Here is a 12,163-nt window from a genome sequence, read left to right as displayed (position 1 = left end):
AAAGTTCACTTAATTCTATGTCTAGTAGGAGTTGGGCCGAATACTCGCGGCTTACTCGAGGTTAGAGAGGTACATTGTCGAAGGATAGTTTTGGCAACAACTACTCTTGAGAATGATTTTGTATGGATTTCCGAACAACACGTTCTAAACAGACGATCTTCTATTCATAAAGCAAAAGTTGCTGCGCTCCTCAATTGATTTTTTGAGACGTTATTTGGTAAATATTTAATTGAATTTAAGCAAATAACTGGAAAGGACCTCATCCAAATGATCTGTTATTGTCGGAGGCGAACCAGCCTAAGGCTGAAAGCCTCCTAAATAAAGCTAAATTAATTAATTGATCTGTTATTAGCCGGCCTCCTAATGTTTCATAAGCTTAAAGTCAATCGTCTTTCTAAGAGACCTGCTTAAAATTTGTTCTTCTTCTTCTTCTTCTTCTTCTTCTTCTTCTTCGCATTTCAAGCTTATTGCGTGCTCTTAACTTAGTGACATTGATGGCACTTATACGATAATTGTACTATTTTTGCATTAAATAGTATACAGCCATGTCATATAAAAATGATATAGTGGTTCTCAGAATTTCGTTAAAAATGGTTGTTTTGTTCCTTATCGCAAAATATTAAACCTGTATTTTTTATTTTTAACATTCCGGTTACCATTTCTATGTAAGTGTGGTCCAAAAAACGATTAACTTCAAAAATTACTTTTCTCAAAAATTCATTACTTTTGAACCACTGGACCGATTTCAAAGATCAAAATATCAAATGAAAGGTGATTAAATTATTTATATAAATAATTACTAGGTTATTAGGAAAGATAAATTGCTATTAAAAACATGAAATTTTATATTGAAAACCAGTGATTGTATTTGTTTTTTTTTTATGGTTTTCATGGTTTGTAGATAGAAGCCGCAATATGATTTTTTTATTTTTCCTTGAAAATTTAGGCTTTTCTACTTATTATTTCATTAAATCAGCTATGTGTTTCTTTTCGTTTTTGAGCTATATTCATTTGAAGATATAAAGTTTTGGGTTTTCACTCAATACTCCTATGCGACTAGACTAGCATGCGGCGTGCCCATGTTACAGTCGCTTTAAGTGATTGGAGAACAGTGACAGTGAATTTATAAAAAATCTATAAACGTAATCAATTGAAGGGGTAGAGAACGTATCGGAAGAATTGCATGTATGCAAAATCTGTTGATACTACTTCACCGAATGATCTTCCGTTCATAGATGTTCAGAAATCGTATCTCTCGACACCTAGTTAAATTTTGTTGGATGGATTCAGTCTACATGGCTCAAAGCAAATCACTTCAGTTGCTAATCGAAATACTCCTATTCTTGAGTTTGTGTTAGCTAATGACAATATCATACGAGGAAAAACCGTGTCTAATGCTGCAAAATCATTGATCGACGTCGATCGGAATCATCTTGCACTTGAGGTCACCGTTCAACTGCTGCTCCCTACAGTATTCGAGGATGTCGTTGATCTGCAGAGCTTAGACTTGAACCATGGTGATTACAAGACATTGTGTGGGACAATCTTTGATATTAATTGGCCGACTCTCGAGATGGCAGCCTGTGTTCCTTTTCGCTGACCTGCCCCAAAGTCACCGTGGTCAAAATTTCGTTTACGACAGCTGAAACCGGATAAGATTACTTGTTGTACGAAATTTCTGCCGTGCTCGTTGTCCAGTTTTAAAGCGCGTATTCACGCAAGCGAGTAACAGTTATCGACTGCACAATCGTTTCGCAGAACACCCTGCGTAGGAACCCGAAGCGATTTTGGTCCTTCGTCAATTCCAAAAGGAAAAGGAAATGCATCTTAAAGACACCTGCACCAGCACACTGCAAGGTAAATGCAACCTCTGCGAGGAACATTCCAAGGCTGCTTTGAACAATTCAGTGGTATTGGACCCACAAATAGTTGCTGCACTTCAAAGGATGCAATCGAATTCAGTAACGCATCATGTCGAAGCAGCCGTAGACAAATTGAAACCTTCTAGCTCTGTTGGTCCCGACGGAATTCCTGCCTGTGTATTGAAAAAAATGTGTAGATGCTCTTGTCTACCCATTGACTGTAAATCCCCTTCATATTGGAAATGTTCTGTCATGTTCCCTGCACACAAGAAAAGTGATGATGCTAATATTGTAAACTATCGTGGTATTACTACCGAAAAACCGATACAGGAGCATTTCGTTGGCCCAAAATACAATTTGTCAAATGAGTGATTCGAACTCTCAAACGGGCGATTAGATCTGTATAAATTCTATGTGTGTTCGTGTCCTTGCTCATGATACGACGCGATTGGATGAGTAGATGGCGGTAGTGTTTAACATATTTTAAATATGGCGTCTTGGGCAAGAACTCGAATGTAACTTGTATGAGCTGTCACGTCGGTTCGCCGGTGATATTACATCGCTCTGGGCTAGATCGGTGGTGTTTGAGATTATTGTAATTGATGCTTTTGTTGCCAGCTGTTCACGCTACGTCTCCACTGAACAACAAGGATTCTTCCCAAAACGATCTGTCTCAACGAACTTTGTTCAATTGCTCTCCACATGCCTACGAAGCATGGGTTCTGGTGCCCAAGTCGGCTTAAGTGTTGACCATAGACTATTACTACACTCTTAGAAATAACTAATTTAACACAAGAGCTTTGAGTGTGTTGGTTTATTTCCTTTAAATTCCGTTATAGTTGCTTATCTTTTGACAGATACGCGTATTTCGTCTACTACTTGCAGACTTCATTAGTGCCAAGTACTCAACACCACTACTTGGCACTGATGAAGTCTGCAAGTAGTAGACGAAATACGCGTATCTGTCAAAAGATAAGCAACTATAACGGAATTTAAAGGAAATAATCCAACACACACAAAAGTCTGCATAAAGGGATTCCTTTCAGAGGTTCGACTAATTTAAAGGATTAATTTTACACGTGATGGAATGCATCTTTGACATAAAAGATGAGACGTAAACAAACATGTCATTTAATATTAGGTGCTCCGAGGCTGAAAAGTTCGTTGCTCGACGAAAAGTATGTTTTATGGAGCTATATTTCACGTTTGTTATGATGTAAATTTATGTCACCTGAATTAACATGAATTTTTCTAAGTGTGTAGCTCAGTTGACTAGACTGGCTAGAATGTTCTGAGAACTTCAGAGCTGTTTCATGAATATCAGGGGAATTTCAAGAGCTTCCGAGATGTTCAGAGAGCTTTAGGTGAACTTCAAGAATTGAAGATAGTTTCTTAAATTCAGCCAAATAACGAGAACCTTCAAGAAATTTAAAAATTACACATAGTATGGAGAACTTTACAGAAGCTCCGAAAAATTCACGGAAGTGCACAACACGTCGCTGAGTTTGGAGATATTTCAAGCAGTTTCAGAAATTTTAGGGCAAATCCTGGAAACTTTAAAGAATTATAGAATTATAGAAGACTGAAACGCTTCGAGAACATCAGGACAGTTCCATCAGCTTCAGAGAAACCGCACGAACTTTTAAGCAGTTCTAAGAACTGCTTAAAGGATATCTAGAAAACATCAACAACTTCAGAGCTATCCAGAGAATTTGCGGAAAATTTAAGAATTTCAAAAATCTCAGGGAAGCTAGGTCTGTAGCCTCCCTTAGCTTAGTCGGTAAAGGCGCAGCTGCAGTGCAAGACCATGCAGGAGGTGGCTGGGTTCGATTTCTGGTCCAGGCTAGGCATTTTTCAATTTTCGTTAGAACATTGCGTCATCTGGACAATGCAAATGGATGTTTTTGGTTGCTAGTGAAAAATTGTCACAAAATGCTTTCTTCGAAATGTATGCATGGGCCCAATATTCGGGACACTTATCCTGACATTATGGACATTTTTTTTCCTATGTTCGGGACATAACACCACTGCGACCAGAAATAGCTCTGATGATTGGGCCCATCGCTAAAGATCTGCTATTTATCAATTTTATCAAGATGCACGCGTCATTGGGACGGTACTAATGGATATTTTTGGTCGATTGCTGAATGTATGTATGGGCCCAAATTAGGGGCGTTTAGGCCGACATTACATCCATTTCCCCTATATCCCGTGTCCTTAGTTTAAGACATGTCGTAACCGAGGACTTATCACTATCAACAAGGACTAAGATGTGTACCTTTGATTACTGAAAAATCCTGTTCCCCTTATTTGAAGTAGTCAAGACTAGGAATCGGTGGTAGATCTTACATCCCTTAACATACCACGAAAAGGTGATCTACCCACGTTACGGGGCATTAACCCTATATCACGTTTTTCAGAAAGCAATAATAATTTTTGAAAATTTCATTTATCGTCGATTTATTGAACAACATTATATAAATAAACGAAAAATGCACTGTTTAGCCTACATAAGCGAACGTTCGCAATAATTACGATGCACAGTAAAGCGCTTTCAAAAAATCAAACCTTTTTAATGATTCTGTTTCTAGCGCGAATTTACTTTGGTATGCCTCAGGAAGTGTATTAGAACTTCTTCTATTTATCATGTAAATCAATGATATGCACCGCATTTTACGTTTTTGCTATATCTTTTTGCTGATGGATGGCAAAAAATTGAAAAAAAAATCACTTTATCAATTGTAACATTTCCAAAAACTGTATGCTATGGATTTTGATTGAATTTTGTTGGAAATACTAACATTTAAAGGCAGACTAAAAATAAATTGGCACGCACAAAATGACCTGTACTTTGTGATTCAATAAGTTTAAAAACTTAAAAAAAATTGTAGTTTTACAGTACTTTTATTAAAAATTTAAAGTTATAGCATTGAATGGCTACATTTCTCCAGTTCAAACGAAATCTCAAACCTTCCTATTGATAGAGCCCATCAGCACCCGCACAGATGTCCTTGACTGCCCCGCCGCTTGGGGAAAAAATCGATCTTGTTGGCAGCAAACCACTCCAGAACTACCTTGGGGTAGTGGCAGATGGCAAATCGGGCCAAAAGATGATTTTGCCTCTATGCTTGCGGATGAACGATATACACGCTTTTTCGATGTAAACTTGGAATGTCATCGTCGAGGATGTGACGAATGGTTCCGTTTTTAGGCAAATCGCTTGCCAAATCATGACGTTCTTCGCGAGCTTGTCGACAAATACGAACTTGAATCTTCCCGGCACATCCCCACGTCCAGTCGCGATGTAAAACTTTTGACCCGGAAGCTGCTTAAAATCGAGTTTGACGTTTGTTTCGTCATCGATCAAGGTGCAGTGTTTGTGTTTCGTCAAAACATGGTCGTACAAGAGTCTTGCACGTTTTTTGGCCACGGAATTCTGCTTCATATACCGGTACGGATATTTACTGGCTTTGTACGACTTGTATCCTTCCCTGGCAAGGATGTTCCGCATCGTTTGAAAGTTGGCGTTGTACCGTCTGGCCACATCTCGGATCGAAAGCCCGGGGTTGGCTTTAACGCAGCTCAACACCTTGCTGTGCAGCTGGCGATCCCTGGTTCCAGTTTATCGTAGGACCGCTGATTCCTTTCCACACTCAGGGTTTCCCTGTAGGTTTTGAGCACTTCTCAAACTATTGTTTTCGGCATCTTCAGCACTTTAGTCAGCACAATATTTTTTCCTTCTTTCTAGTTCCATTTGACGTTATTTCTGAACACGATCGACTACTTTGATCAAACTTGTACCAGTTGTTCTCGATAGAAGTGTAAACAAACCACTGCCACTGTTCCCAACACTAGAGGCGGGCTAGCGGCAAGCGGGAGGCATACCAATTTACTTTTAGTCAGCCTTGAGCTAATATTTGATCAATTCTCGGCCCACTTGCTTTTCAAGGTTCTAAAGTATTGGATGATTTAATTTAATTTATCTTTAAAATATCTTACGTAAAATCCTAATGTTTGCAAACCATTCGAAACGTAAACGTCATGTCACGAATGAACCAAAATGTGCTAAATTGACTAACATAAAAAAGCTTTCAAAGCAATCCCTAGTCCAGAATTTGAAGTGTTGTTATTGTAATGCATTTTTTTTTGTGCAGAATTATGGCAAAAATAGACAATGCAAGTGACAAAAGACAGAAAGAAGCTCGCCATCTATCGCTTAAAGGTTAAAAATCCGAACGAGTATGATTACAAAGATGTCACATTTAAAAGGGAAGTTTGCGAATTTCCCATGTTTCTATCCGGTTGTTCGCGACAGTCCTCACCTTGCAATCACACACTTTGCACCGTCGATCCGTAACGTGCGGCATGGGATACCGATAACGGATAGCTTTGACGTTGGTGCAAAACCTTCAATCCAGACAAAGAGCACAAGTGGACAAGTGGACAAGTGAATAAAGACACAAAGTAAAGGGTGATACGGTCAAAATTTGGTCAATATCAACTTGACGTATTTCTTTCAATTTTGCATTTAAAAAACCTGAACACCCCTCATTTTGAAGGTGTGTGTGTGTAGAATGTTGCTCCTATTTTGATTTTGGAATTCACTCTTCAGTTGTCAAAATGCCGTCCAAGCAAGAAGAGCAGCGTATCAAAATTTTGCTCGCGCATCGCGAAAATCCGAGCTACTCGCACGCAAAGTTGGCAAAATCGCTAAAAGTTGCCAAATCAACCGTTACAAATGTAATTAAAGTGTTTGGGGAACGTTTGTCGACAGCCAGGAAGTCTGGATCGGGAGGCAATCGAAAACCGGAAGCCGCTGAGACGACAAAGAGAGTTGCCGGTAGTTTCAAGCGAAACCCTAACCTCTCTCTCCGAGATGCCGCAAATAAGCTGGGTGTATCGTCTACAACCGTGCATCGAGCCAAAAAACGAGCCGGACTATCGACTTACAAGAAGGTAGTGACTCCAAATCGCGATGATAAACAAAATACGACGGCCAAAGCGCGATCCCGGAGGCTGTACACGACGATGCTGACGAAGTTTGGCTGCGTGGTAATGGACGACGAAACCTACGTCAAAGCCGACTACAAGCAGCTTCCGGGACAGGAGTTTTATACGGCAAAAGGAAGGGGAAAGGTAGCAGATGTTTTCAAGCACATGAAACTGTCAAAGTTCGCAAAGAAATATCTGGTTTGGCAAGCCATCTGTACCTGTGGCTTGAAAAGCAGCATTTTCATAGCTTCCGGGACTGTCAACCAAGAAATTTACGTGAAAGAGTGTTTGAATAAACGTCTGCTGCCTTTCCTGAAGAAACACGGTTGTTCCGTACTGTTTTGGCCGGATTTGGCATCTTGCCATTACGGTAAAAAGGCCATGGAGTGGTACGCCGCCAACAACGTGCAGGTGGTTCCCAAGGACAAGAACCCTCCCAACACGCCAGAGCTCCGCCCAATTGAGAAATACTGGGCTATTGTCAAGCGGAACCTAAAGAAGACCAAAAAAACTGCTAAGGGCGAGCAGCAGTTCAAGGCAAACTGGCTTTCTGCGGCGAAGAAGGTGGACAAGGTGGCTGTACAAAATCTGATGGCAGGGGTCAAGCGTAAGGCCCGGCAATTCGGATTTGGAAAAGCGGAAGCCTAACTGAATATTTTTCCTGAATTTTATACTCATTGAACTTGAAAAAGAAATTTAATTTGATTTTTTAAATAAACAATTTCACCGATTTACACGCGTTTTCCCTTGACCAAATTTTGACCGTATCACCCTTAAGACGATTCCAAATGTGCGTTCACAAAACCTTATCCTAAATTTTAATATTAAAATTCTAGTTTGCGAAGCTAAAATTACTTGAATTAATTGAATTGGAGATAAACTTATATTATATTTGATTATTGAACTTACAGTCTAATGTACAATACGATTCAACAACGTGAATTTTTAACGATAATAGGACTTAGATCTGTAAAGTTTTATTCAATTTATACCTTTATGCAAAATAAATATCACATTTGTAGCTTATCGCAGCAAAACAAAATATTGTGATATCACATCAAAGTTGATGCACTTCAATAGTGTCAAAAATATAGTGTAATATGACTTGCCAAAAAGGACAAAATTATCATTAATACAGTGCATGTGACATTACGCTACTTAAACGCTACTTAAGCATTTGTTTATTTTTGAGGCCATTAGAATTACATAAAATTTTCGACATGATTGAAGTGCATCCTCTTAGATCTAATATTAAAATTTATTTTTTGCTGTGTATCACGTTTCTAATAAATCACGCGATAGAAAAGTAAGAGCTACTGTGTTACCTGACTTATAACGAATATACGTTGTATACGAGTACCCCGAATACAATGTATAGTTCGTCTAATTTTACATTGCAAATTCTATGCAAAATAAGACGAGTCATACGTTGTATTCGGAGTGCTCGTATACAACGTATATACGTTATAAGTTAGGTAACACACTAGTATCTAAGAAACGACCGTAGATTTGGCGTAGGATTACGTGCTCGGTATAAATATTCGGCGACTGTGTTAGGGAAACTACTTTTTCCCATCAAGGAAACGCCTCGTTTTATGATGACAAAATTATGTATTTCCGTGTACATAACGCACGGATTTTTTGGTTCATTGAATAGATAATAAAAAAAAGCAAAAATTTATTGGAATATCATATAAATTCGAGATTTTTTAGCATTTTTCTAGCGTTCTGGAGAAAACATTACCTTAATTCGAAGTGTTTCTGGTTAATTGACAAGGTCATGTGGTATTCGGTCATTGCGAGAGCACATAAAACCACTTCAATACTGTTACGTATTTAACCTCAAACGTTGCTGGGTACATTATCAAAGAGCTTTGGGGTGATGTGGCTGGCAGCAAGGCGAGCGAACATTCAATGAAAATAACTCTTAAAGAACAATAATTTATGGTGGTCCTAAAAAGAACCGTTTTGTCGTGATGCTGAGCTGGGTGTTCAACACGGATGAGGATGGTGAGCTGTATGTTCCCAAGCAACAATTTTTGTTTTATTTAAGTTTTATAGCAGTTGATATAACCAAATTATAAAACCTTTACTGACGACCACATTGCTTTAACAATCTCCTGAGAACCGCAATACAGCCATGTCATGGCCAATTGGCCCAGTTTTAATGCAGTCATTAAAACTTGATATGCGAACTACTTTAGGAGCATAGGATTTATGTCAGTTTTATCACACTCTAGACGTGATTGTTAAAAATGAAAACATAAAACCTCCTCCAGGTCAGAAAGTTTTAACAGCCTTCTAATGACTACCATAAAACTATATTACAACGGCATAAATCGCTCCTGAAGAAGTTGATAAAACATGATACGCAAAACATTTTGACAACTTTGAAGGTTTTAAGTTGGGGTTTTTGGATGATAGTTAATATTGAGAAATATTGTATTGTGGTTTTATTCTTTCGATGTTTGATGTGAAATCATGATCCTTGTCAGTTGGTAATAATGGCTGATATTATTGTACATTGAAAATAAGACGACTTTATTATAATTTAAACCAATCTGTATATGCTTCACAGCATGCCGTGCAATATTTATGGTGATTATTATACCAAATAGGAGCATAAATTTAGTGCGCCATATGAATACTAAAATATAGGGATATTTTTAATTTGTCTGCATTAGCACCATACATTAAAGAGTCAATCAAAGATTATCTATTTAGTACAAAACTGTTACTACTGTTGAGCAATAACCAGTCACATATTATTTAATTATACATAGATGTATGAAAGTGTTTTATTGCCTATTAATTAAAGCGTAATTATTCATATTGTGTGAAATTTGTTCATACGGCGACATTTTTTTTCGTTATAACTTGATACTCCTTAAAAATACCTCAATATAACATATTCTCCTAGATTGGAATTCTATAGCATAACATAAACCTAATGGTTGTATCTTAGCATTTCGTAGTCCAAATTGAGAGCGTTAAGTTATATTTAAGCTATATAACTAGCTTGCTGGTTTTATTCGGTACAGCGAATCAAAACAAAACAAAAACTATGACCACCTGTCAAAAAGTCAACATTCCAAGCGATCCTCCTATTTTCGCTTGTAATCAAGATGTAAGAAATGGTTATTGGATCCACTAAAAGCTTTTTCAATACAAGGTTTAAAGCCGTGATGTCAATACTGGCCATCTCCAAACGGATTTAGTGAAACTGTCGGCGTTGCTTTAAGGAGGGTTCGTGGATCTTTCGGAAGTGTATCGGAAAGCCGCTTGTTCAATATTTTTAAGAGCTCCTTCACCGCACTGTGCCTTATGTAGGGATCGTATAACTGTAGTTCCTCCAGGAGTTTCATATTGTCGATCGTCTCATCTTCATCGTGTTCAGAAGCACTGAAGGGGTTTTCATTGCATATATCTGAATAGATTTGTTTTTTATAATGACAAAAAATTTCAGAGTATTTTTTGTTGTAGCAGTATATTTCTTATCTGTGAATCTTAGGCCTCCGATAAAGATGATAGTTGTAATGAAGCTTTAATGAAGGTCTAAGACTGCTTCAAGTTTTATATCGGTCATAAAAAGTGTACCATAAAACATAATTGTATGTTTTGTTTTGGTTTTATTCTTCAGTTATAAGTAGTGATGCAGAACCACCTTACAGCTACCGTTAAAACTATGAAGTCTGAGTTTTAATTTAGTAGTCATAAAACAGTTTTATAGACGACTTGACGGCCTGATTTTATGACAAGCACACAAAACCGTAATACAACCACAGGCTGGAAGGGATGCTATGATAAAACAATGATAAAATAAGAATAAATCTTCCAAGCATTTAGATTGTTACTTGGGTTGTTAGGGCAAGGGTGACGCGCTTGGCATAGATAGCCCACAGCGACTCACGAAGAGCTACTGAATCCGATCAGTAGCGGTGCGGCTTCATCCTCCTTCGTCGGTGAATCGAGGGCTCTTGAGGGCAGTCTTGATAGCTAACTTCTTGCAAGGAGCCTTCCGATGTGTACTGGAGAAAAATGTACAACGCCACGCGCCAAAAGCGCTGCTGCTGCTAATGACGATCGGACACCACCACGGACACATGGTGATTGAATAAACACCGTTCGGCGAGACTGAATGGAATTCGATTTTGAAATCTGTGTTAGGGAAAGCGCATTTTACAGGCAATCGGTGATAATTTAGATCTCCATTGCAACAGTTGGTAATTTGTGTAATTTTCAATAGTGACCTATTGAAAATTGCTAAGGTATTCATTTTAGCAGATTTGTAGAAAAATTTCCAATCGATTGGCTTGTTAAGAATTGAAATTCATCAGCTATTGCCAGAGTTATAAGTGGCCAAAATCTGACCACTTTTCGTAACGCTAACGATTTTAGTTTTTTGAAATTGCACCCCAATATGTTGCCCAAAGACGTAATCCTACGTCAAAAATTTGACTTCATAAAATCGAAACTTTACTGTTTTATGGATTATTACACATAATGGAACAAAAAGTTTGCTTTTCCCATAGTAATTCTCGTTTACACTTCAAATGTTCTGTGAACAGTCAGTTTTTAACTAAATGAGTTATAATTTTGGGAAGATAATCAGGACCCGATTTGGAACCGTTTATGCACTGTGGAGCGAAAATTTCAAATTTCGCATAAGTCTAGTGCATACCCTGGGAGTTGCCGTCGGCTCAAGCACAGCAGCCTGGGGCTTTGGCTGACTCTCCTCTGGGACCAAGTGTTTCCGGGACTAAAAAGTTTGTTCACAATAACGAGTTTCGGTTTCTCAAAATATCTCGGTTATTTTTGGGTAGTTGCTGCAAATATTGCGCCTTTTTTAGTTAGGTGTATTCGAAATACTTCCTAAATGTTTTGCAATGTATTTTTTTCATGGGAAGCTTATGTTTTGCCTTTTAATTTGTGAACAATTGAAACACTTCACTTACCTCCCCGCACCACACAGGTCAGCTCTAGGATGCCACCTTCTTCGTACGGACCGGCACGGACGGGCAGCTCGAACCCACTCGAGTCCTGGATTTTTGGCACCTCCGGTGGCACTGCAGAGTGAAGAAAATTGAAGAAAAATGAAAAGTTACAACAAGAACAATGCTCCGGGTCACACCACCATTCCATAACACGATCGTTAGAAAAGCAAAGCTCCATTCAACTGAATCAAAAAAAAAAAAAACGGAAAAGTACCGGAAAAATGCATTTGAACTGCGTCCTCGGTCGAGAATGCCGGACGTCCTTCACTTCACTCGACGGAAAAGGGTTCAGGCAAGAAATCAAAAAGCGAAACA

General features: G+C 38.4%; 1 protein-coding gene across 1 annotated transcript in view; it reads right to left on the bottom strand.

The window, feature by feature from the left end:
- The window catches only part of side-VI (sidestep VI), a 1,063,375-nt gene that overhangs the window by 503,576 nt on the left and 547,636 nt on the right, over nucleotides 1-12,163 (bottom strand). The window contains exon 6 of the mRNA XM_065225644.1: nucleotides 11,810-11,920. Within this exon, the coding sequence (XP_065081716.1) occupies nucleotides 11,810-11,920 (111 nt within the window). The remainder of the gene's footprint in view (nucleotides 1-11,809; nucleotides 11,921-12,163) is intronic.

The sequence above is a fragment of the Ochlerotatus camptorhynchus genome, unplaced genomic scaffold (assembly GCF_037179485.1).
Source record: "Ochlerotatus camptorhynchus isolate MF236.1 unplaced genomic scaffold, CSIRO-AGI_Acam_v1.1 ptg000232l, whole genome shotgun sequence".
Lineage (NCBI taxonomy): Eukaryota > Metazoa > Arthropoda > Insecta > Diptera > Culicidae > Ochlerotatus > Ochlerotatus camptorhynchus.
This window is presented reverse-complemented; position numbering and strand designations above follow the sequence as displayed.